We start from the raw sequence: 24970 nt of genomic DNA, 5'->3' as shown, positions 1-24970 counted from the left end.
AGGCTGGACAATCAGAAGTGATCAGACCTGGAAGACAACGATTTGAACAGCCCTGTCCTATAGGATGCCAGTTCTAGACAATACTGAAGCTCATAATGTATTTCATACTTTTAAACTCTCTCTTGCTTTTCCTTCATTCGATGTTAATGCAGATAATCATGTGCTTCCATGATATTTTGCTATGGTTCATCCCCCTCAGTGTCAGATACATGAGTTGTTTGTGAGATTAGCCGGTAGGCGCGTGGGAGTGCTCAATCCATACCGGGATGCTTTCTGACATACAAGCGGTGAGCAGCCCTCCACGCTGTTCGCTCTCTGGGGGCGTCTTGAAGAGGCTTAGAAACAAACTTTTTAAGCCCCACGGCGACGTTGTCAGTGAGGTAAGTTGTCAGCGGCGTCTCGACGGAAGGCGATGCTCGTACCGTCGTTAAATCGCATATTTCCCATGATCCTCGACAGCCGTGGACTGAAAACCGAAGCCTGCGATTGGAGGAGGTGCGTGTTTGCCGTGCGCGTCACCCCGCAGGATCCCGCGGCCCCGCGGTTCGTTCACGCTGAAGAATTGACAGCCGGGTCGTACGAGAGAGCTGAACTTTATTTGTCATACGAACACAGCGAGTATGTACAAAAGAAAAGCAGCCTCCGTATTCTCACAAAAGACACGGTTCCCACGGTAACATCAGGGGGTCCACACGGAGCAGTTAGACTGTTAGTATGCATCAGTGTATCTGACTCTGCTGTTCGGCTATTATTCTATCCTACAAACGAAAGCGTCACTCCCTAGGGGAAAAAACAACACTATTACTGGATGGTTTATGTGGAAACTCTTAAACTATCTTTGCTGTCTGTGTGAATACAGTCTTCCCTTTACACAATTTCATTATCCAGTATTACAGTAATAGATGCCTGAATCACAGACATGGACCAATTAAAACCTTTTTTATTTGCTATAGTATAATAAATGTTTTGAGGTCAACGTTAGTTTCTTTTACAAAACAAAGACAACATTTTCCAACTGCACCGTGCGATTGAGAATATACATGCATTATTATAATTTATTTAAGATTTCGTCCACTTTTTGACAACATTTTGGACATGAGACCATCTTGTGGACACTCTAAGAATCCTATTTACACAAGTTTTTTTTTACGTTTTTTTTTTTTTTGATGCCATGAACATCCACACATCCAACCTTCAGATGGGACACGACACACAGGATCCTGTGCGCTGGGAATAACCAAAGATAGCAGGAATGTCTGAAGTAATACCTAACCCTTCTCTGGGGGTATGAAGTGTGCTGTCAGCTCCTTGACAAAGCCCCCAAACATACAAAGCCTGGTACAGCCTAATCAATCCATTTGGTATGTGAGACATTCTGACATTCTGTATATGAATAAATAAATTAAAAAGTGCCCACAGGACTGTGCTGTGCAGGGGTGGGACCTTCAGCTTGTGCTCTCTGTCTTTCCAGGACGCTACAGTAGGTCTCTTATATACTAAACTGTAGCATGATTAAAAAGGGGGTATTTGTGGTGGTGGGGCGTGGGGGGGGGGCAAAGCCTTAATTTAAGTGATGAACAATGTGTTGGTTAGGGAAGGCAGTGGAGACTCTCCAGGGCCCTGAAGCCCGATGGTATCTACAGGCCAGGAAATGTTCATCAGATGTCAGTCAGCTTCTTAAAACAGCCTCCCCTGGTCTCGGCGGTAAAAGCCGACATCTTTTGTGGCGCCTGCATGTCATGCAAGTGCAAGGTGCAGCTCAGTGGCCCACATGCAATTCTGCAGCTTTAACACTTTTGCATTTTGCAGAATCCCCATGACACCCCCCACCCCCCACTGCTGGGCTGCATGCGGACCCTACAGAATCAGTTCTGCCAACAGCAATTAAAAAAAAATGCAACCAGGAAAAAAAAAACAACCTCAATCATGGTTGACATTATAAACCCTGATGAAATACAATTAAAAAGATATTCATATAGTTACAATCTAGACCAGTCTTGCATATCCGGTAGATCAGAAAATCAATCATGGTTCAATTCTATACCATATATGTACATAGTATATATATTCAACTCAATATATAAAATGTTCTGTTTGTGGATAAAATAATTTCCAGTTATGATATATATACATATATATTTTTTAAGAATAAAAAAAAATTACAAAAGAATTATATAAAAAGCAAATAGAAGATGATGTCATTTACACGCTATATCTGTTTCACGCTGTTCTTCACATTGTAATTTCATACACCAACATTTCACTAAAGACGTATTTATACATTTATATATGTGTACTTTGCTTTATAATTTCAATTATTTAAATAATCTATTCTGTCATTAATTACTTTGATATAACGACTTATCTGTTCCACGATGAACTTGAAGGGAAATTGAAAATTCAAACAAATAGAAATACTGACTTGTGACTATTGACGAAAAAAAAAATCCTTTTGCCACCGGTCTTAAGACTTGAAGAGTTTAAGTATGGTTGAATCTCGGGGTGTTAGAAGGGCAAGACAGGTTATAGTGAGAGTGGGCTGTGGCTAGGTGCTCTATTAATCGAGTGAAGAGCGCAACCAGGACGAAAATAAAATGAAACACAAGTCATCGATGTACGTAATGCGTGTGAAATGAGATTGGGGGGTTTTCTTTTTCCTTTGCAGAACCCCAGTTTCATATTTTTTTCATCCTAAAAGACAGCATAGAAAGACCCTGTATTATGGATGAAGGCACAAGCTGAGAGTCTTCGTAAAGAAGCCCGTTTATGATACTGTGCTCTCTGAACCTGAACGCTTTGTCACCGTTATCGCATCTGCTCTGCCCGAAAACGATTCCATGCCACAGCAAACCTTTTAAGACGGTCTTAAGTGCTGCTGGTCCTCCATTTAAACTCACTATCCATTTCTCACCACGGTTAATTACTTTCGCCAGTGTATCTATTAACATAAATAAATGTGGAGTGTTTGATGAAAAGCTTCAGACTATTTCTGCTCTTACAGTGAGAAGAGAGCCCTTGAGTGACGTCAGGAATGCAACGCTAACAACGATCAGGAGTTATGCTATTGTGCACGAAGTTCAAAGAAAAGCGATTACTCACCAATCATCGCAAATTACGGGGCCGTGAAAAGAACACGACGCTGTGCTCTTGCTTAGTGGAAAGCAGAGCCGCATTTTTATATCCCTAAAACACTGATAATTGCTCTGAAAATTAACGAGCCAATACAAAGTTGCACAGTGCGGTTTGAGCCACCAGAGGGCAGTGTTGTGCCGGCGGGAACATTTAGCATCAGTGCAGTGCCCGATGCCGACGAAAACCTTATGCAACCGCGCATCTCTCAATGTAAAAGCTAAATTCTGTAATTTATGTCCAATCTAACAGCTGTCAAAGAGTCTCCTATTACTACCCTCCCTTTCTCGGACGATCTCGCCAGGTGTCCACGCAGCCTCAACGGGCAGCATCTTCAAATTACAGAGCCTTCAAGAACTGCAGTTCAAGACCCAGACACCCTGCTACCGATGAGCGCTGCAGGGATGGTAATTGTCAGGCGGACGCATGGAGGGCTTGGAGAATGCACAAGGAAAGGGGTTTGAATGCACAGACACCTGTGCGCTTTGGACGGGGCGTCCTGCTGCTAAACTAAAACCAGAGCAGGATGCTGGTATAACATGGTCTCGCTACTGCGCGATCTGGGAACATCACACACAGGATTAGCACAAACGATAGTACTAATTAGTATTCAAGATTACGTCGGAAAACGTCTGACCAATCTAATATCTAAAATATCCCCTCCCAAAACAGTTGTGAATACAAGTATTATAGCTTGTGCTTTTAAGTCGAATCTGTTTTGCTTGTTGCAATAGAAACGTAAATATTGCACATAACTCAAATCATCTTTGACGTGTCTCCCCTTCGTCTAGTCACAACACAGTTTAAGCTGAAAGGGTATACAGCATAGACTCCCCTATGTGTGCAGTCTACATCTACTTCTATTGAAACTACTGACACTTTAATAGCAAAAGGGGACTGCTCTTACTCCCTTTCTGTACAGTGTGCAGATAAGCGAGCTGTAATAAGTAGAGACAGACACTCCAGACGTAGGTAAGAGTCCATGTACTGTAAAGATTGTAAAATGGTACTCAGTCTGCCAGTGCAGAACCGTGTGGCGAATGTATTCACATGTACAGCAGTGTAGCACCATTTTGCATTAGCACATCCACGGGTGACATGGCGTCCGGAACTAGCCCCGAGTCATTCCTCTTCAACCAATTTTCTTTTTGTTTTCCTGTAAATAAGACGTGTCAGGACACACTGGCAGAAACGACATTTTACAACCTTGTTATTGCACACATCTACAGTACATTTCACAGTTAGAAAACAGAAATAAGGTTTCTTTTTTTGTGAGAAGTTTGGCACTGATGGAAAAAAAATGGTGGTTCTCCCCGGTCTGGGTTTCTAGGCCAGTGTTTCCCAACCCAGTCCTGGGGACCAGCAGCAGTCTACAGCTTTGCTTGTTCCCAGCTTCCAGCCAAGAACTCCAAATACCTGGCATGGGGAGGGGGGGGGGTCCCCCTGAGGACTGGGTTGGGAAACACTGTTCTAGGCTATACATGGCCAGGTCAAAAAGAAAAGAAAACACAGCCAGCCTTCACTGCAGAAGATCAAGGCTCAGGCGGAGCAGTACAGAGACGACTAGACACTGCTTTGAAAGGACGAGTACAAACTGCCTCAGACTTGGACTGAAATGAGTCTGAATGCAAATGACCAGCATCACTAAGCGGAGACTCATAGTGCACGCTGGTACTCACGGTGCACGTTGGGACTCACGGTGCACGTTGGGACTCACGGTGCACGTTGGGACTCATGGTGCACGCTGGGACTCACGGTGCACGCTGGGACTCACGGTGCACGCTGGGACTCAAAGTTGGTGGAGCTTTGGCTCTTCCTGAAGGCGTAACGGGCGATGCTGAGTTATGTTGAGAATGCCTGCGATGCGTTTTGATTGGATGGGGGTTCCCAGGACCAGCGTGTATGAGGGTGGGGAAACAAGACCTTTCTCCAAGTTGTTGCAGCCAGCCTGACCAAAGTGGAGCACAGTAGGTGACCTGATGTTACTTTGGTATTTACTGGAACCCCAACTGATCTTCTCATTCCCTCACAGTTCGCTCGAAGGTGTGCCACCTTGTGGGATAGGCTTACGTAGGGTCGTCATTTCTTGCTCCTTGTAGGTGCCGTGGCTGAAGTACAGTACACCTCGGCCGGTAGTTTGGAGGCCCGATGGAGACGGGGTGGATGAGGAGGAGGGCAACGAGGAGGTGGCCACTGGCCGGTGGCTCTTGGGTAGTGACAGTGGGGCAGAGGAAGGTCGCCGCTCCTTGGTCAGATGATGGTGCCATAAGGTGGCGGAGAGCAACAGGGTTTCAGCGCTTCGGCTGGAGGCAGAAATGCCGGCGAGCAGCGCCTTAGCATGATGTGATGAGACTGACAGGGAGGATGGTGCCCCCTTTTGGGCGAAGGCGGACATCAGGGGGGCAGAGAAGCTGGTGGCTCTTGTGCCGGAGAGGACTGGCCCCGAGGCGTTACCACTGCTGCCCGGAGCCTAGAGGCACAGTTTCCGATGAAGGAGGGGAAAGAAGGTGGGGATTTCAGAGGGTAAAAACAGGAAGAGTAGTGTAGTTATTTTGGTGAGAGGTCTTGCAGGTCTGGAAGGTTGAGGGGGCCACCGTAAGCACCCCCCTCCACACATACACACTGTACAGTGAGCACTTGTACAGGCGGCCTAAAGTGGGGGGGGGAGGGTTGGGGTTAGGTAGGCAGGCCAAAACCAGCAGCCCAGTGGAGAAGGAGAAGACAGTTCTGGAGACGTGTGATGCTGCTAGGGGGGGGGGGGGGGGGGGGTTACCAGCACGGTGAGTTGGGCTGTTCACTGCTGCAGGACACGGAGTGACGGGTGTTTGCAGGGTGTCCCCAGACGTAGGCGACACAGGGGGGCAGATGACAGGGTGAAGGGCGTCGGTGTCGATGACGAGAGGTCAAAGCAGGGGACAAAAAAAAGGACAAGCACAAAGCAGTTATTCAGGATAGAAATTGCATGTGTGTTGAACATTTATCACACAAATTACTAAAGCCCAACAGAACATTTAACATCTCCAAAAATGCAATGGTAGAGCACCAAACCGGAGAGCCTCTAGCAATCCGTTCTGCATTTTCCAACACATCCTCCGATGCTCCTGCACATGTCGCCGGCAATGTGATGTAAATGTGAAACAGGCAAGTTCTTCCACTGCAGTGCCACCTCAGACCAGCAGGGGGCCCCGTGGCTTTTGCCTTTTTTTGCTTTTTGGTGTCAGAGGAAGCAGAGAGCCCTAGACATTCTGTGATGGTCTCGGCATGACAGCGCCGTAGGTGCGGGGTGACATCTCCCTCAACGTCTGCATTAACACACTGCCAGGACTTAATCCAGGGGTGACCAATCTTATCCAGAAAGGGCCGCTGTGTGTGCCAGTTTTCGCTGCGATTCCCTAATTAGATTACTAATTAGAGGACTGACTGGCTGAAGAGTCCTCACACCTGGCTGTGAACAGCTGACCTAAAGGTTACCCCAAAAACCCACATACACACCGGCCCTTTGCGGGTAAGACTGAACACCCGTGACTTAAGCCATTAATGTGTGGAGAGGCGAGAGGCATCATTTATCTAGTCCAGAGCTGCGCGTCTTCACTGCAATAAGGGCCGAAGGGAAAACAAACTCATAAAGAGTGGTGTTCTAGAAGAGGAGCACACTCAGCTACAGGTCTATAAAATTGTTAGGGATGGCAGGGAGGAACGCAGACAGCCATCTGAACCAAACAAAGTAATCTCGCCAGTGATCTGGCACCTTAACGATGTGCTAAAATGTGCTTGAACACAGTGTTTTATAATATTACTCGTTTGCCAATAACCGAATGCAGACCTACACCCAGGCTGTCATAATCATCTTTAACCAAAAGAATTTTTAATAAAGAAGTATTAACAGACCCATCTAAATGATTGACTGATAGGCTGTAGTGACCTTTATTGTCAATTGTGAGTACAAGGACAATTTGGATTGGGGTAACAGTCTTCATTCTGTCCATGTCTGACCATTGAGAAAGGTGGTCTACACCGTAGACCAGACAGACTGACAGCAGCAAAGACACAACAAATTCTGTTTAGAAGCAATTAGATAAATCCACACAGTTTACACAGTTACACCCTACACACACCTAATGACAAACACTGAAAATCCTGCTTAGGCATTATTTTGACAGTTCAGAACATAAACGTCCCAAAGAATAGACTTTAATGTACAATTTCTCTAGCGCTTCCTTACTTACCTTAGCTAAGCCATCGATTATTATTGCTTGAGACATGAATGCACTGATTTGCTCTGAACTGTGTACTAACTGTAGAAAATCAGTTTAGACAACGAGTACATAAATATTATTTATTTATGTATATATTTAATGAGATCTCTCCATGGCTTATGATTAATTTAAATGAAAACAAGCATCAGAAGGAAAGTTCTTCACATACTTGTCTTTCACCAGCATATGAAGAAAATCACAGTTACTCGCACTCCACAGAAATGAAAGACACAAGAAAATCACATGAGCTGAGTGGATGTCCATGAAAATGTGGTAGTGAGGGACCTTACGTGCACAGTCTCACAAATACAGTGCTTGGTGAGTCCATGGGCAACTGTACATAATTATAGGCAGTGCACCACATCTTATAAAGGATTTAGTTTAGCCAGAGAAGCAGTGAAGATCTTCTGCATCAGTGGATCTATTCCTTGGGTTTTCACTTGGTTGCATGGAAAAAACAAAGGAACAAGATATGATGCAGAGGGGGTGACGACCCCCCCGCATTACAGGGCAGATGAGGATCTAACCCCTAATGCAAAATGTCAGTCTAGGACGTTTTACAGGACTGTATGTCATCGCAAAGTGATTCGGCTCATCCAGACAGAGGCAGAGGTGTCACCCATCTCTTTGCATTGTATCAAGGTTGAAAAATAGATAGATATCAATGTCAGGGATGATATTCCACACCTTTGTCTGAATAATCACCCCCATCCTTCATTCGGATGGACAAAAAATGAGGACAGGGTAAACAAACGTGGCGAAACGAAAGTAAACAAACGAATCACCTTTCATTACGGAAAGAATGCGATGCCACTGTGACGACAGGCACGAAGATAAATGACAAAAAGCCCGATTCTGATTACAGCCGCCACCGGAGGCGCCGGAAGATCGGCGGCAAGGCTGTAGAGATGACAGGAGCGTCTCCGCGCTATTGAACACGCGGGTAGCAGTCGTGGCCAATTGCAGTTAACCTCTGGGTGTCCTTCCTGTTGCGCCTTCGGTATTTCTGACTCCCTCCTCGCTTTACATGCACTGCTGTACCTCCGGGGATGTTCGCAGGGCATGCGACGACATGTCGCTACAGCAGGACCACCTGGCCACTCTAATCCCGCCACACGCTCAGAGGGGCTGCTCCTTTAGCTTTGACGGATCTGCTCATCAGCATCCCTGCAATTTATTCCACCCTATTGGCCTGGATAACACCCCACTTCCTCTACGGCACACACTCCTCTCACAAACACAATGATCTGAAAACATGCTCCCATGCCCCCCCCCCCCGTCTTCTCTACCCACCAACCCCTCCCCCCGCAAACTGCTCTTGTAGTGCAATAGCATCCAGGAATAAAACTGAAAGAATGCAAAAAATGGGCGGAACTTACATGCTCCCTAACCTCCAGCCTGACCTTGAGAGTGAAATCATGGGGTGTAGGGGGTGTGGCTTAGTGGGGGGTTGGGGTGGCTTAATGGGGGGTGTGGCTCAGTGGGTTAGGACAGTATGCCTGTGATAGGAATGTTACAGCTTTAAAGCCAAGGTTGGCAGAATGATGTCGCAATTGGGCACCTTGAGCGAGGCCCTTAACCCCCAGTTGCCCTGAGGACTGACTGACCCTCTTTTCTCAAATGCACATAGCTTCTTAAATGGTGACTGTGTGGGTTACATCGCAACAGAAGGATCTCACACCCACAAACGTGGATCTGCTCACAATGATATTCCAGCGATGCGCTACATCTCTTACACCAAGCGGACTGACCTTCAAGAACCAATCCAAGAACACAAAAAAGGGAACTAGTAATTCAGGGTCTGCAGATGAAAGCTGTCGCACAAACCACAACCTGCAGTTGCGCAAAGAGTTCAATGGTACAAGTCAAGCGTCACTCAGAACATCAACCAGAACTGACACAGTAAATGCTGGGAAAGCTGGATAAAACTGCAAAACTGATCCATTCTGAAGTAGAGCACGCATCCTGCATACTTCAAGTATAGTGATCACTCCCGAGCTCTAGAATGTGTCTGGTGTGAACTGCAATTACACTAATATGAAATTAATTACATGCATAAGAATCTGCAGATAAATCGTAATCTCAATACTGGGAATACAGTAATGAAAAGCCGGAGCAGAAGAGATGAGACATAGTTTTAGAAAATGCTTCTTATATCCGTGTTTGGAATTCTAGGAGTCTTTTATGTCCAAAGAAAGGATGTAGAGAATAAAAAAGACTGTCAGAAGAATAGGGCTGACTGTACATCAGTAATCTGCAAGAGTTACCACAATGAGTCCTATCTTCAATAGCTCCCATAAAACAGAGCTAGACACCATGATATCTATGACCAGTGAGTCCTGTTTTCTACATGTGTAGCTAACAGAACAGGGCTTCTTATCTTAGTGTTCCTTAAAGTGGTAGTTTCCTAATCACCTTCACTCATTCTTGAGACTTAAATGTAGTTCTTTCCATGTTCATGGTTGTTTTAACCATATCATTCTGTTTTTCTGATCGCCGTAGAGCAGGGCTCTTCAAATCAGGACCACGATTCCAAATCCAGGCCTTGTTTTCAGTCCTCCCAGGCAGTTACTTTAATAGTTACTGATTCTGATTGGTCAGAGGCTTCACACCTGGCTCACAGGTAAAGGAAGGCCGGGAAATCAGCAGGGCTCGGACCTGGAGGACCTTTGACTTGAATAGACCTGGTGCAGTTGTTTCACTGGGTTGATAGTGGTGGGTGGATCATGGATGAGGATTCACACACAGCCTCCAGGTGTTCGGGATCAGGCAATTAATCCTAGCCTTTGAGATCAACTAAGACTCATCTAAATCTGTGGTGAGTGCTGCACTAAATGAGTCATACAGTGCGAAGAATCACGTCACAAGAGTAACTGAAGGGAGAAGATCTCTGAGATCCACTGGTCATTAGTCTGGGAAAACTGGGACATGATAAAGACAAATACAAACTACCGACCTGTATAACAGGCATTGCTAAACATCAAGGAAGCGTTTATGTTTGACCCGGGTAGTAAAAGAGGAACAATGTTGCTCCTTTCCTGAAAACTACAGATCCTTGCCAGTGTACAACTCAGGCTCATCACAGGCCTAATAACTGGTATTGGCTGGAATTCAAGTTACAGGGTGTCCCTGACTTAAGAGAATCCAACTTATGGGCGACTCGTACTTACGAACAAACTGTTATATAAAAAAAAATTGGGTTAAATGGTAACAAATGCACTCATTACGTTGTGACGCTGGAGAAAATATTGCACGGCGTCAGTAGTGTGTCAGCTCGACATTGAGTACAGTACCATATATATTTTTATTATTACTGCATAATTATTATTATTATGAACCATATTACTATTTTTCTGACTTACCTACGAATTCGACTTAAAGATAGACTTAGGGAACAGAACTCTTTCATAACTAGGGGGCTGCCTGTACTTGCATTTCAGTGCATCTGAATGGTCTTGCACAGGTGAGCTTCTGTACCGCTATGAGGCACTCCGAACATACAAGTAGAGATTGAGTCGCTTGCCTTAGGCATAAACAGGACCTGCATGCAGCTCGCGTGTTCTGTTTGCAGTTGGTCCCCTTTCGAAAGCTGCCTGTGGGATGACAGACTGACATCTGCCACACTGTGCGTCCAGAGGGCTCACCTGCGCAAAACATCCCTACCCAAGGACTGAGGGGGTTGAATAACAATCCCTCCCAGACAAAATGGTTGCACTCTCTGGTTGCTCTCATTGTCCTGTCAGGAAGACAGGCAGCCGATACGTGCTGTCTGCTGTGGAGGACAGAGGTGCAATGCAACCGTGAAGCAGAAACACAACACAAAGAGTGGAGCTACATACTGAGCCAAGTATGCCCAGGTGCAGCCTGGGGAAAGGGGCGTGGCTATACATAGAACAGGGCTGCACACATTCATTGGCTTATTTTTCAAGGTGGCACCTTCTTGAAGTTTTACCACGTCTGTAGCGTCATTATGGTCATCTAATGCTCATGGGTTTGACTATACGTGTAGCCATGTTCCATATGTAGCCCTGCCTTGTTCCCAGGTCTGCAGTCATCACCTTCTGCATTCAGTGGGGGGTAAGATCTTAGGCTGCACGATTCAGTACTTTAGCCTCACTAGATGGAGGGAAGGAGGCATTCTGTTTGCAATCCAGCAGTAGTCTGTTATGGACAGATTCTGTGCCGCGGTTTATAGCGCACATGTCTACGTATCTTCAATGTGCCGGAAAATTGGCCACAGGCTATGTTGATTACGCAGCTCTGATCCACTATAATTGTCCGGTTCAGATTAATCTGCTTCAGTTGAGGCGGTCAGCATTTTCCATTCACCAGTTCAAATAAACCAGGAAGATTTGACTGACATGGAGAAATTCCACATCCATTCTGAAAATTAAACACTCAAACACGTAGAGCAGTTAAACAGACAGTGAATAGTTACGCCGATCAGGCACTGGTCACATTCCAGTGCCAAGCAGATTTGTGACTTCTCACCTCTAAACGTCATCCATCCTCATCTAAGCCATCAGAAGAAGCACATTTTATTCCATAGTCATACTACCTCAGCCCTAGTACAAGACCGAGAACAAAAAATTTGTACAGCTGCAGGCTCGTCCCATGAATTATTATACATGTTTCTATTATAATTCTTGGGTCACCATTCATTTTCCAGCACCAGGTCCTGGAGCAAATTCCCAAGAAGCAGGTGGTTCAAACAGGTCAACACACACTGATCATAATTTAGAAGCAATAATCTGCCTAAGCATGTATTTGGTGTGTGGAAGAAAACTGGAGTACCTGGGGGAAACCTGGGCAAAGATGGAGAGAACCAGAGGTGGAAATTTAAGGACCAGAAATTACAAATCCAGACCAAGATTTTGTCTCATCCAACCGGTTGAGTACCCTGTGACTGTGACTCTTTGTACTCAACTAGGTCGTTGAAACAAATTCTTTGTGTGGATTTGTACTTCTTGAACGTGAACTTTCTGCCTCTGGTGAGAACTTGCGCGCTCCATACATGCAGAGCCTGAGGCTGGGAAGTGTGATGTTACAGAGGTAACAGTGCTAACCACTGAGCAGCCATCCCACCTCTTGTCGAAACAACTATAGATTTCCTGTAAAAATGCACATAACAGGACTTCAGACAGACTCTGCAATTGGCTTCCCAGTAAGGTTGCAGGCCACATGTAAGTCTTTTGACACAACTGCATAAAATGTCAACTGAGTAAAAAAAGGCGATGCTGCACAGGGCATGGCCCTTGAATGATTATAGGTTATGACACGGTATGGCTGTGAAAAGGCAGAACATCTTCAGAAAAGCGCAGCTCTTTCACACACTATTTATCCTGTTCCATTCAGTTCAGCGTTCTTGAGTGTAACACATTAACTCTTGCCTTGTGAATCCCAGTTCCACTCAGTCTTTCATTCATCCTCTCTGTCCTTGGTTTCAACATCTGCACCCACTTCCTTATGAACACCTCTACGTGCTTGGAAAAGACCTCAGCATAACTTTGTGTCAGACTCCTAAAAAGGATTATGTTCATCTTGAGGTGTCTTCGGTGTTCTTTCAAGACTCTCGGTGTAATACGGCGACATGGCACACTATAGCCCAGTCACCTTCTGAGTAGGTTAAGGAAATTCACTTAAAACAAGATCAAAGAAACACCGAAGTTGACAGAAATGTGAAAATGCATGAGAAAGCATTGGATTCTTGATGTGGTTGGCGCATCATCAAACTGTTTTCTGCACCCGGCCAACGCTCTTAGAATGCTAATGTTCATCAGGGGATTCTTAGCTACATCACCACAAATAGCAGGCAGTACAGTAGATCTTTCAGGTGCGACAAAACCACAGAAGGACATCTGACGTGGGCAGTACCTGCTGGTGCCCCTGACTCTTAAGGAAATCCTCACGCAGCCTGCTTGTCTTGCCCTTCTCTGGAGCGCCCTGCTGCAGATGTTTCAGGCGGGACGAGGCAGACGAGTGGAGACCCTTTCCAGAGCCCCCGCCCTGTGGAGGAGAGGAAGAGGGAGGAGGGATGAGCAAGTCTGACCTTGCGAGTGAAGAGTAATGACTCACCGCTCACTGTCAACCCGTCCCCCCCCCCAACAGGAAAACAATGGTTAGTATACCAACAGAGACATCTGGTGAGACAAACGGACCTAAAAAGAATTCCTCAGAGAAGTAAATTTCTGCTTTCAATGATGTGCCCCCCCTGGAATCTGCCACCATCAATTTCCTCATTTTCTTTACCACGAGGAAGAGAGAAACAAGTGCAGCACAGTAAATAAAAGGATGTGAATCAGCGGGGGCCTCTTGAAGTCCCCCCCCCCCCGACACAATTTTCAAAAGCATTTCTGGACCCAGCTCCTGAGGAGTGACGGAGACTCAGCTCATGTCTTGATGCGAGTCTCCCTCTCCTTAATTTGCTGACTATCTAAAAAAAACAAAGATGCTAGACACAAACGAACCGGTGCAGCTGCCGGGCACCGCAGCAGAGGCGAAGAGTCACAATGGAGATACTCCTTTGCCATTGTGTTTATGTTAGTTCACTGACGCGGACGATCGATTCCGTGCCGTGCGTGGGATGATCGAGTGTGTAAGTCATACTGACCGACCATCCGTATGCAGGTTTGGAAGGACATTTCTTAGATGCAAGTTGATTTTAATCTGGCCATAAGACAAATCACAACACAATGCCTCTAACAAATTGGAGATAAATGTGAATATTATCATCTTGGTCTATCTGCAATCAATTTCATTTACACACCATTGTCCACCACCCTTTCCACACTCCCTGACTGTCTATTTCTTTCATCCATACTGAGCATAGTCCTAAATGAGATGACGGAGATAAGCCTACATTAACTAATACATAGCGACTTTGCTAACAGGCCAATCAGTCCCATGTAAAGAACATCTATCTGCATCTTTGTTTGATGTTCTTATTTAATGACATTTCCACATAACGGCACCAGCCGCCAGAATGCACAAGAAATTAGTGTTGTTAGTAGTGGGTTAGGGTGGGGGGGGGGCGGGGGGGGGGGGGGGGGAGGGGTGGAAGGTTCATCCATAATTCAGTAACCTGAGCTATTAGCCTGTAAACGGAAGGTATCAATATTTTTTGCCCCATGGTGTTCCATCAGAATAAGCTAATGTAGCGGTAGCAATGAAAGATGCATGAGAGGCTAGACGTGTTCGTGCGTGTGCTTGTGACTGCAACGAGCTAGAGGAACGCACCATTTACAGGGATCACCCTAAACACAGCTACCGGAGTGTCCAACACACACCTTACATTGACCTTTTGCCAAGAAAACCACAGATTTAACAACAGCTATGCGACGGAATCACTACGGCATGTAAGAAGTCGTCCTATGCATTGAAACACAAAGAAGGAAACAAATCACATGCTTGATTTTCTGGATGAGCAAGTGATCAAAGCAGAGAAGACAGTTTATTAAAGAGACGATGGTGAGTATAGACAGGACAGCAGCCAATTATATGAGGTGAAGAGATGGCTTACAAGAGGACTGTGACAGATACTGCATTATTCAGGAAGCAAATGTCCCCTTGCAATACAACCCATGTGCCTTGTTCCATGGAGGTCAAATTGCAGCCTGTCCATTCTATAACACTGACAGCGGACACTATAATTCACCCACTCGCTTGCTTTCGTTATTCGCCCCGTTGACTTAATAAGCTGCAAGACGGCAGACCTGAAAGTACAAGGAAAGCTATGCCTCGGGCAAAAGCCTCAATCTGAGCTACGAGCAGCAGAAAATACGAGACGACAGCCAACAATGATTCAATATCCTGTGCAAAAAGGTGAGCGGTTAGACTATTTAACCACTGTCTGTCATTCAGGAGAAGGCAGGCAGGAGGCTTCGAGTACCAGAGAGCAAAAGTTCCAAGTGGGAAAAAAGGAAGCGAAACAGTTATGCCCCGAAAACAGAACCCAGGAAGGGAGGATGGACCTTAGTGATGACTGCTGGGACTCCGGTTGGTTTGGGTGGGATGGGAGGCTTTTTCTTGTCCGGGGAATGTGACGTCTCAAAGGCCACTGTCGCTATCTCATCAGTCCCCTGTTCCAGGAAGCTGCAGGCAGGATGGGCCCCGATCTCCTGCAGGGTGGTCTCCAGCTGGCGGATGGTCTCCTCCAAGCTGTCAAGCCTCCTATAGGTGCTGCTCCGGATGTCCTCTGCCTGTGACCCGTGCAACAAGGTCGCTTTGGGCTGGCTCTCTACTGGGGCAGCTAACCGGTCACTGGTGCGCTCTACGTTCTTACAGGTCCCCCCAACTTGTGTCTCGATATCAGGGCACAGGGAAAGCGTCCGGCACCTCGTCTCTGCTCCCTGCCTCGTAGCTTTCCTCAGTATCGCCAGCTGTTTCCGAGGCAGCTTAATCTTGCTGCCGCTGGAAACGCTCTCAGACCCAACTGTCTCAGCCTCTCCCTCCTCGTCCAGCAGTGCTTCCAGGCACCTGTAGGCCTCCTTGACCTCCAGGGGCTCTTTAAATAGTACAAACAGCGGCGCACTGCTCAGAAATGGACCGGATGGGTTGTCTCGGAGGTAATAAATCTCACAGGGCCCTCCTGGTTTGTGGGTGGGGATGGACATGATTCGCAGTGGTTGCTTATTCTTCCTGATGAGTTCCTGAGCCTCATTCCTAGGTGAGACCTTCAACTGCCTGTCTGTGACGACCAGGGCCAGCTCCTCCTTCTCGATAGTCTCTAAGGAATCCTGCCTTCGAAGTCTGCGACCATCTTTAGGACTTTGGTGCTGAGGGGCCAGCCTGCCAGAAGCCGCCCAACAGACCCGTGATGTCTCAGAGTCTCTGCCCACCTCACCATGCCCACCCTGTAGACCTGCCCCGACTAAGGTGTCGGTCTGTGACGATAAGGCTGGGACACACTCAGACAGCTGAGCCGATGCATTATGATCAGAAGAAGTCTGGATGGATGACCCACCAACAGATTCCTGGGAAACAGAATCAAACTGGTGAGCTACAAACAACATTTTAATTCTGAACTCTCACACCACAGTCAGTTTGAGCATCATGATTTTGACAACAGCAATAACAACAGCAGTAGATTAGCAAGAACAATAGAAGTGGAATACCATAACTACTACCCCTAATAACAAAAGAAAACACAATAAGTATCCAGCAGCCAATGCTGCTTGGACCCCGAATGACTAGGAACATGTGGCTATATAACAGCACGGTTTTATCGAGGGTGAAACGCAGTAGCAGTGTTGTGACGGGACTGGAAAGGCAACACCATCCTGCACCACATTTCCCTTTCGAGACCCCCCCCTCGAAAACGTCTGGAGCTGCTGTACGAGAAGCAGTGAAGGTGGACACAGCTCTGGGGGCAGAGTGGAGTGGAGCAAGGGGCCTGATCTGCCCTGTGGGGGGGCCCCCTCAGCTGCAGCCTAGCCCCCTACCTGCTGGAGGGCGGCCATCTTGCTTCACGGCCAATCACTATGTTCACGCTAACAAGAGTTTCCAGAGCGCGCCGAGAGCCCGGCTCGTCATGCTCACAGCACCTCAACTGGGCATTTAGGGGCCATTTCTACCCTCCAGTCAAAGATTCATTTACAGACGCTCCCCGGGTTACGATGGTCTGTCATACAATATTTTGGCAACGGTGGGCAAATGTTTCTCAATTTCAGTACATTTTTTCAATAAATGACATGATATATTCAACCCTTCATTATAAAATGGGCTTTGTCTTAATGATTTTGCCCAGATGTAGGTAAATGTAAGTGTTCTGAGCATGTTTAAGGTAAGCTAGGCTAGGCTATGATGTTTGTTAGGTTAGGTTTACTGTATTAATATGCTTTTTCGCCTTACGATATCTGCGCCTTACGATAGGTTTATCGGAACGTAACTCCATCGTAATCTGGGAAGAGACAATCTGTATAACGAAGCAATAGTGCTCCCTTCAACACTACATACAGAATACCACGTTAAAAATGCAGTAAAAAAAATATCAGTTTAAAATAATTTATGACAAAAATGAATTACAAATATTGATACACTTGGTAATTACATCGTACTTAATGGGCAAGTGGAAGCTGGTTACCCGCATGTGCTAGTCAGTCTTATTTGCTACTAGTTTGCTTACCTGATAACCTGTGGGTCCTGACTGACCGGCTCCCACTCTAAATATGACCGATCCTGCAAGGGTTGGCAAACACCGGGTCTGGGGGCAAGCGTGGACTGCTCGCCCAACACACGTCACGTGACCCGCGTGATCGCTCCAGCACACGAATGCATGCACTCGAACACTCGCGCCTTTAGAACACGCGCACACACACACACACACACACACACACACACACACACACACGGCATAGTCGTACGAAGCAGAAGGTACGGCGTTAGCATACTCCTTCCTCCTGGTTAGTAAGAGAGCATTCGGCCTGAGGTCACATTAGCTTTGGCGGGGAGGGTTGGGGGGGTAGGGGGGTAAGTCAGGAAGGCAAATGGGGGGGTATCTGATGTGTTAGGAGAAGTTCTGGTAAGTGAGGGATTCCAGTGATTGCGTGTCTTCATTCCAGCTACAAGGAGAATGAGAAACAACTCACCGGTCTAGACACCCCCACCAGACTGCCGCTGTGCTACGTCTTTCGTGGGGTCTTTTAGCGCTAAGGCAAGGATGTGCTGAAGGTTAGACGTGCAACAGCCCGCCATGAAAGATCTGCATGCACATGGTAGTTAGGCAGCTCGGGGGGGGGGGTTCCTCTCCCGTGCTACTGGACAGCACGTGGCTCCGGGCTGAATCCTGATGCGGGCAGGTTAGTGATGCCCAATGTGAGGATAACGGGTGGTGTTTAGGGGATGGTGAATGAGAGGGGGAGGGGCTGGGTTAGGCATTAACAGGTGCCTCGGAAAAGCAGGGATCTGCACAAGCCCATAGGTAGGATTTACCGTCCTCCCCAGGGCTTCTGGGGGCCACAGGTCCAGGCTGCTGGGGGGCGAGCTGGTTCTGCGTTGGATGCTAGGCGAGGAGTGGGGGCGGTATGCTTTGCCCCGGGCTCTCTGAAAAGCCTGGCAGCGGGGGCGGGGAGGGGTACGACGGGGGATGTGGGTACAAAAACACCGTGAGCGATAAAATGAAGGTCCCGCACATTCCATACGCTGTATGGTCTGCGTTGCTGTTTAACAAAGACCTACAAGCACTCTGAGCAATACTGGGATGGGATGTCCAGCGCGTGCATACAGTTCAGAAGCATCTTAACGCTAATCACTTGAGTGCTCTGCAGCTGAGCTTCACTGATTCAGATCTTGTCTGTCCTGACTAAGTGGACCCTATGATTACCAGTGTTTACGCAGAACACCAAGAGTATTGAAATCAGAACCACTAAATGAGACTCACGGCCGTTCCAGGCCATCAGTCTGTTACATCCAGGTTTGGGAAAATATTCCCAAAGTTAAAGTGAAGTCTAGGAGAGTATACCACACCAGAAAGGGATATTTTCAGGAAAAGTCCATGAAGAATCACAGAGCTTGCTGCTCTGACGTCCACTGAAGTATCTATCGATTTACACGAGAAAAACCAGGAGACTTTAGTTCTTTACAAAATACACGAAAGTTAACAACCGTCAAAGGAAAAACCAGTGAGCACAGTGGCTCTCTATGGACCAGTGGCCCTGAAGCTTGTAGGTATGGCAATAAACGCTTTAATATCGCTATACAGAAGGAATTTCATTTCAGCTGGCTTGTACCATGTGATAGCAGCCCGTCCGCAAGTCCCAGCAGAGCCCCGGCAACACAGTTCTTACCAAAGGAGATAATTGTGTACATGAAATTCTCCAGAACGTGAGCAGGAGAGGGAGTATGGCCACCATGATGCAGTAGATAATGCCACTGGAAGCCGGACCTTTTTGAACGACAGAAAGTCACGCGACTCCCAAAAGCCCCAGTGGACCCTCCTTACCTCCGGGTCGATGGCAGCCTTCTCGTCGTCGTCCTCATCCTTTCCCCCCGCGGCGACATCGGGAGGGGTGGAGGCAGGCCGCTGGGCCTCGGAGACCGCGCGTCGCAGCTTGATATGTGGCTTCTGCACCTCCATCTCCTCTGACTCTGACTTCTATGCGGACAGAGAGGGTGTTAGAAGCATTGGGGGGGAAATAAGGAGGTGAAGGAAGCGCGCTTGTTGTAGGGAGAGGAGGCGCTACAGAGGACAGCCAAGCCGTGTTTACTGATCCGCAATAAATCCTTCACATCTCCTCACCTTAATGCTCTTGCTGCTGCCGACTGCGTCCCCACTGCGACAGAGGCTGATCCCCTGCGACGATGGGAAACTGCGACGCGGAGGCGGAGGGGGAGGCGACTTTGAGGGCTTCTCGGTACGGTACCGCGCCACAGTCAACTCATCTGAACAGGGCCGAAGACAGCTGAGGTTAAAACCCAAATCGTGTATCGCAGGAGGTGAGGCTGAACGATCCCACCGACTGGACAGCAGAGGGTGGCTGGGTGAAGGGTGGACGTCACTGCATAGACACCTTCCAGTGACGCATCAGGATAGGGTGAGCAGATTATCCATGCCAGGGAGGAGAATTCGAGATAGGACAAGGATTTATAAACTGCCATTTCAATTAAAAGGACCTGCATTTCACTTAAGCACTGAGTTCTTGCTGTGTGCTGATTGGTCAGACTCCTGTAATCATGCACGTGTCACTAATGTTAATGTGAAACAGCTGGATGAGTCTTGCAATCAAGGGAAAAAAAAATCAATGCACAAGAAGAATTTAACTATTTAGTGAAAGTCTTTCAGTTTTACAGTTTATAAAACCTGAAGTAGTTCAAAGTGGATTATCTGGTAACCTTACATCAAGTGCAAAGCTGCCACTAGTGGCCAGCGGACCACCACAAACGCTGTGTGACACATAGTGTTATGGCCAAAAGAAAACTGGCAAGTGTCAGGTGGGGCGTCCTTCCTGGTACAGGAGCTAATGACAGCTGAATTAGATACACCTATTGAAAATTAAGGATTCCACACAAGCTTCTACAAGACTACAAGGCCCGATTTGCAGAAACCCAACCAAACTTCATATACAGCATCTTACAGTGCAAATCCCCAGGAGTGCAAGGCAGACCAAGCACTCCTTGAGTTGAGTCCACCATTACTGGGGATGTCTATAAGCACAGCGGCTTGAGCTTGCGACATGCATGTAGATATTAGCTCAACCAGCCGGTGGGTCGCCTCACCTGAGCCCCGACGCGAACCGACGTCCTTGCTGGAAAGCTTCTGGGCCGAGTTCTGGGGCTTGCCGAGCCGGTGCTCGGGGGTCGACGTGCCGCTCTGTGATCCTGGTGGGGCAGACGGCTTGATCTGCTTGGCGGCAAAGTCCAGGTCGGGAATGGCCTTCATGAGCTCTGCCTGGGTCTCCTCCAGAAGCCTGTTGATGTCCTGGGCGCTGTACTGGGTCAGGCTGGCCCGCTTCTCCTCCCAATCACGCTCCGCGGCCTAGCCCATACAGACACACAAAAGGGATTTTCAGCTCTTCAACACAAACATAGTCACAGTCGAGCCACTATACATGCACACACGGGACAGATGTCCAGTACCAGTCTGACCTCCACGGACACCGATTTGTCCCCGCTCCGGCGACCTGACAGCTCCTCTAGGGCACGGCTCTTGAGGGGCACCGGAGGGTGGGGGTCACGCATGGCAGCAGAGGGGTTGCCATGGCTGGATCCAGAGAGAGGTGTCCAGTTGGCAAGACTGGAACCGCCCCCCAAGTCATTGAGTGGTGGGCTTGTAGGGATGTCAAAGTCTGTGCTCTTGCTGAAGTCCTCCGCATGCTTGGCCAAGGAGCTGGCGATGTCCCCCTGTCCCTTAGAGATGCCTTCGCTCACTTGCCTGGACACAGATCGGTAGTTTTTATAAAGCACCATTCCCAGCAGAGTCTCCCCACTGCAATATGCGCACAGTAAACAACTCAAGCAGAAAACTCCAGAAAACAATGAAGGAGAGCAACAAAAAGTCTTTGTGTTGGACCAGTAAAAGCCCTTGGGCATGATCCTTAACCCCGAAAAATGCTCGGCGCTCTGACCCCTGGCTTTATTCCCAAATGTGTGTGTGTGTGTCTCAGTGGGGAGCTGGGATACTCAAACACAAAAGAATTCCTACGTACCTACACCCATACTGTACAACTGCAAATAAAATATACTGCGTGGCCAAAAAAATATTTGCACACCTTAACATTTCATTGGACCACCTAGCTTTGATTATGATGCGCACTTGCCAATGTATTCTTTCCACGTGCTTAAGCAGCATCTCCACATTTGTTTTTTCATCCACATTTGCATTCATTTCCCGTCAAGATCTCGTACTGATGACAGGTGAGTTGAGCCACTCTATAAAGCCTCCTTCTATCGTATCAAAGACTTTCAATGGGGTTAAGGTCAAGACTCTGCGGTGGCCAATTAATGTGTGAAGATGATTCCCCACGCTCCCTGAAACACTTCTTGACAGTTCGAGTCCGATGAATTTTGGCATTAGGAAAAAAAAATAAATCCACTGATGGGGTAACCTGGCCATTCGGTAGATTCACGTACTCAGCTGACTTCACTTTATTGCTGCGTAACGTTGCTGAGCTGCAATAATGATTCTATCATTAGCTGTTAAGTACTTGCTGATTTAAATTCAAACTCTGACTGTTTTCTGGCCAGGGAGTGTATCATTTCATTATGGTTGGAGCGTGGTTAGACCGTAAAACATAAACTGGGCTACATGGTCACAATATGTTGGTTGAGTGTATCTTTGTGGTGGACAGTATCTCTGGCACATCTATACATTAGCATTGTGTGTTCAGACATTCAGCGTTCTCCGAGTGTGCATGCTCGCTGCACCCGTCACGAACCTGCGAAGTATGGCCAGGGTGTCTGTGATGGACTTGCAACGCTTCAGAAGGGCATCCAGCCGGTGTGGCTCCTCCTTGAGGAACTTCACTGCCTCCACCTCCACCCTCAGCACCACACGCATCTTGCTCTGCAAGCCGGGGAACTGGCCTGAGGACAGAGAGAGAGAGCGAATGGTAGCAGTGGGATGCTTTTCTGTCTCTGCACACCGTGTCTCTAAATGCAGCTTATTCCTGCATGGCTCTCTGTCTTCTGGTGGTCCCAGCTGGCCTCACTGCATTGTGACGTTCTCAACTCGTGTAGCACTGCGGAATAGGGGTGTTTCTCAATACCAAGAACACAAAGATTGTACTTGTGGTCTTGGCAAGACTGAACTTTTTGTGGTCTTGCGAACATTTCTTTCAAGAACTTGGCCACAATAAATCATGGGATTGGTCTTATTCAGAGAGGATGCAACCGATGTAACCTTGATAATTGAGGATGTTTACCGTCCTCTGTACTTCTGTTCTTGAGTAATGGAACTGGCCTTCGGTAATGGATAAATGGAACAAGATTGGAAAAATGGAACAAGAGAACACAAGTACAGTCAAGTATGCATACTGAGAAACACCACAGAGCTTTTGCGTTTCTGTTTATCCCGGTTTACCTTGGAATGTTCCAGATCATTTCCTGTATCTCTTCCTATATGAGTGTCCCTATGTGCGCACTACCGTTTCAATTCCTGCCCCACATTTTCAGCACCAAGACGCCGGCCGGACATCCTCACTCTTGAGCTCGGTGAGAGTTTCTCCCAGCTTCCTCAGCACCATGGCCTTCTCCTCCAGCTCCTGGGATGTCACCAGCCTGTGGTCCACGGAGGAGTTCTTCTGAATCTCCTCCACCGACTTCTCCAGGTCGCTGCAAGGTGGACACGCGTACGTGGTTAGCATATCTGCGGCGGGCGCAGATGCCGGCCTGGCACCTGCTACAGAGACCCTGCGAGAGCCTGCTGTGGGATGGAGCTAAAAATATAGCATTAGCATTTCTCCAGATGAACTGAGGATCGAAATACTAATGCTACGTTGCAGGAGACATATTATATTATGTGAATAGCTGAATCCTTCATGCTGACATGCTAAAATGCATAAGAAGGTGAATAAATCATGAGACTAATTCATTTCTGAGAATTATTACAAATAATCTTAAGAGTCTTTAGATGAAATTGTGACTGATACGACTCTTGCGCAGAAAGCGTTTTAACGAACTACTAGCTATTCATATTTAAAATATATAATGCGACACTGCAATATTTTTCTTTCAGTTGCATGTCTGGCAGAAGTCAGATAAGCCTGACAATGTGGCAGCGCCCTAATACAGCGTGAATGTGGAAATGTGACAATATCCTGGGGACGTGTGGAACCGGCCCCGCCGTCATGTAAATCACATTCATCAACATCATCATTACTGCTATTATCGTCATCATAATTACCGCCATTATTATTATCGTTATAATCATTATTTAAACTCAGACCTGTTGGCGATGCTCATCTTCCCGTCAGTAACCACTGGATTTCATCTTGTTTCATTTGCCTGATGGTAATGGCGGGTTAACCCATGGCCTGACTCTACATTTGGACCCCAAGCGTTATTCTCACCTATGTGTTTGTGTGTGTGTGTGTGTGAGCACGTATACCTATCCTTATGGGGACACAATGTCCCCATAACGTGATAAATGTCCGTTTTTAAAACTCTATTTTATAAAAATCAGCGACTGCTATGAAAAAACTAAAAATGCAAAAACTCTTGTATTTTGCTTGGTTACTTATGGTTATGGTTAGGGCAGGGTGGGGGTTAAGGTTGTCATAGTTAGCGTTAGCATTTTTCCCATAGAAGTGAATGAGCGGGCCCCATAAGGATAGGTATACCCTACGTGTGTGTGTGTGTGTGTGTGTGTGTGTGTGTCTTGAAGGAGGGATATGTGGAAAAAAAACATTCCAATGTAGCTCATACATAGTACTCATGCAAATGGAAAAAAAGCTCCATTTTATTTCAGGGTTGTACTGAACCTGGAGCCAAGCACAAGGCCGGAGTTTCCAGTTTGTCACAGGACACATGCACAAACACATGAAATGGCATCTGAGCAGGGCATCTAAATCACATCCCTGGACTGTAGGAGAAAACTGGAATATTCTAAGGGAGTTTCTGCAAAGCATACAGACAATCCACAGAGATAGAGAGAGACTGGGATCGAATCCACTGCTCTGGAGGAGTGAGGTCACAGTGCCACCTACTGTGTGAAGGAGGGAAATACTACAGGCAGTGCTGGGGAGTAACTAGTTACATGTAACAGTGTTATGTAACAAAATTACTAAATAAATGTAACTGTAATCCATTAGTTACTGAGAAAAATATTTCATGAAATTACAGTTAATCAGAATGTTGGTGAGTACAAAGGAGTTACATCCAAATGTATCCAGTAAAAGTTCATGTGTAGAACATCATTCATTTTGTTGCTTTGTATCTTTTTCCGTGATGAAATGACTTATTTTGGCATATTTTCAGACAATGTGGGTCAGACAATCCACTGGGACTTTTCAGTTTTATTGGCCAGTTTAAAACATTTGTTACAAAAATAATCAAAAAGTAATGAAATGTAATAACTGCACGGCTTTGATGAAGTAAGCAAAATAGCAGTGTTGTTATCCACTGATATTGCTAATAATGGCTAACAACTGACC

The 24970-nt window shown here is 46.8% G+C and overlaps 1 protein-coding gene across 13 annotated transcripts in view; it reads right to left on the bottom strand.

The window, feature by feature from the left end:
* Nucleotides 1–577: 577 nt before the first annotated feature.
* The window catches only part of si:ch211-278a6.1 (SRC kinase signaling inhibitor 1), a 104572-nt gene continuing 80179 nt past the window's right edge, over nucleotides 578–24970 (bottom strand). For 8 of the 13 annotated variants that reach the window (XM_048991754.1, XM_048991756.1, XM_048991755.1 and 5 more), the window contains 10 exons: nucleotides 23020–23150; nucleotides 22256–22403; nucleotides 20958–21252; nucleotides 20598–20856; nucleotides 19621–19763; nucleotides 19324–19476; nucleotides 18315–18434; nucleotides 15356–16357; nucleotides 13260–13391; nucleotides 578–5929 (listed from right to left, as the gene is read on the bottom strand). In XM_048991754.1, the coding sequence (XP_048847711.1) occupies nucleotides 5924–5929; nucleotides 13260–13391; nucleotides 15356–16357; nucleotides 18315–18434; nucleotides 19324–19476; nucleotides 19621–19763; nucleotides 20598–20856; nucleotides 20958–21252; nucleotides 22256–22403; nucleotides 23020–23150 (2389 nt within the window). In that variant the 3' untranslated portion in view covers nucleotides 578–5923. Of the gene's footprint in view, nucleotides 5930–13259; nucleotides 13392–15355; nucleotides 16358–17508; nucleotides 17562–18314; nucleotides 18435–19323; nucleotides 19477–19620; nucleotides 19764–20597; nucleotides 20857–20957; nucleotides 21253–22255; nucleotides 22404–23019; nucleotides 23151–24970 lie in introns of those variants that run through there. The other 5 variants (XM_048991753.1, XM_048991763.1, XM_048991749.1 and 2 more) reach the window with 4 other exon arrangements.

This window comes from Brienomyrus brachyistius, chromosome 22 (genome assembly GCF_023856365.1).
Source record: "Brienomyrus brachyistius isolate T26 chromosome 22, BBRACH_0.4, whole genome shotgun sequence".
In the NCBI taxonomy this organism is placed as follows: Eukaryota; Metazoa; Chordata; class Actinopteri; order Osteoglossiformes; family Mormyridae; genus Brienomyrus; species Brienomyrus brachyistius.
The sequence above is the reverse complement of the archived record's forward strand: the minus strand, read 5'-3'. Positions and strand labels throughout refer to the sequence as shown.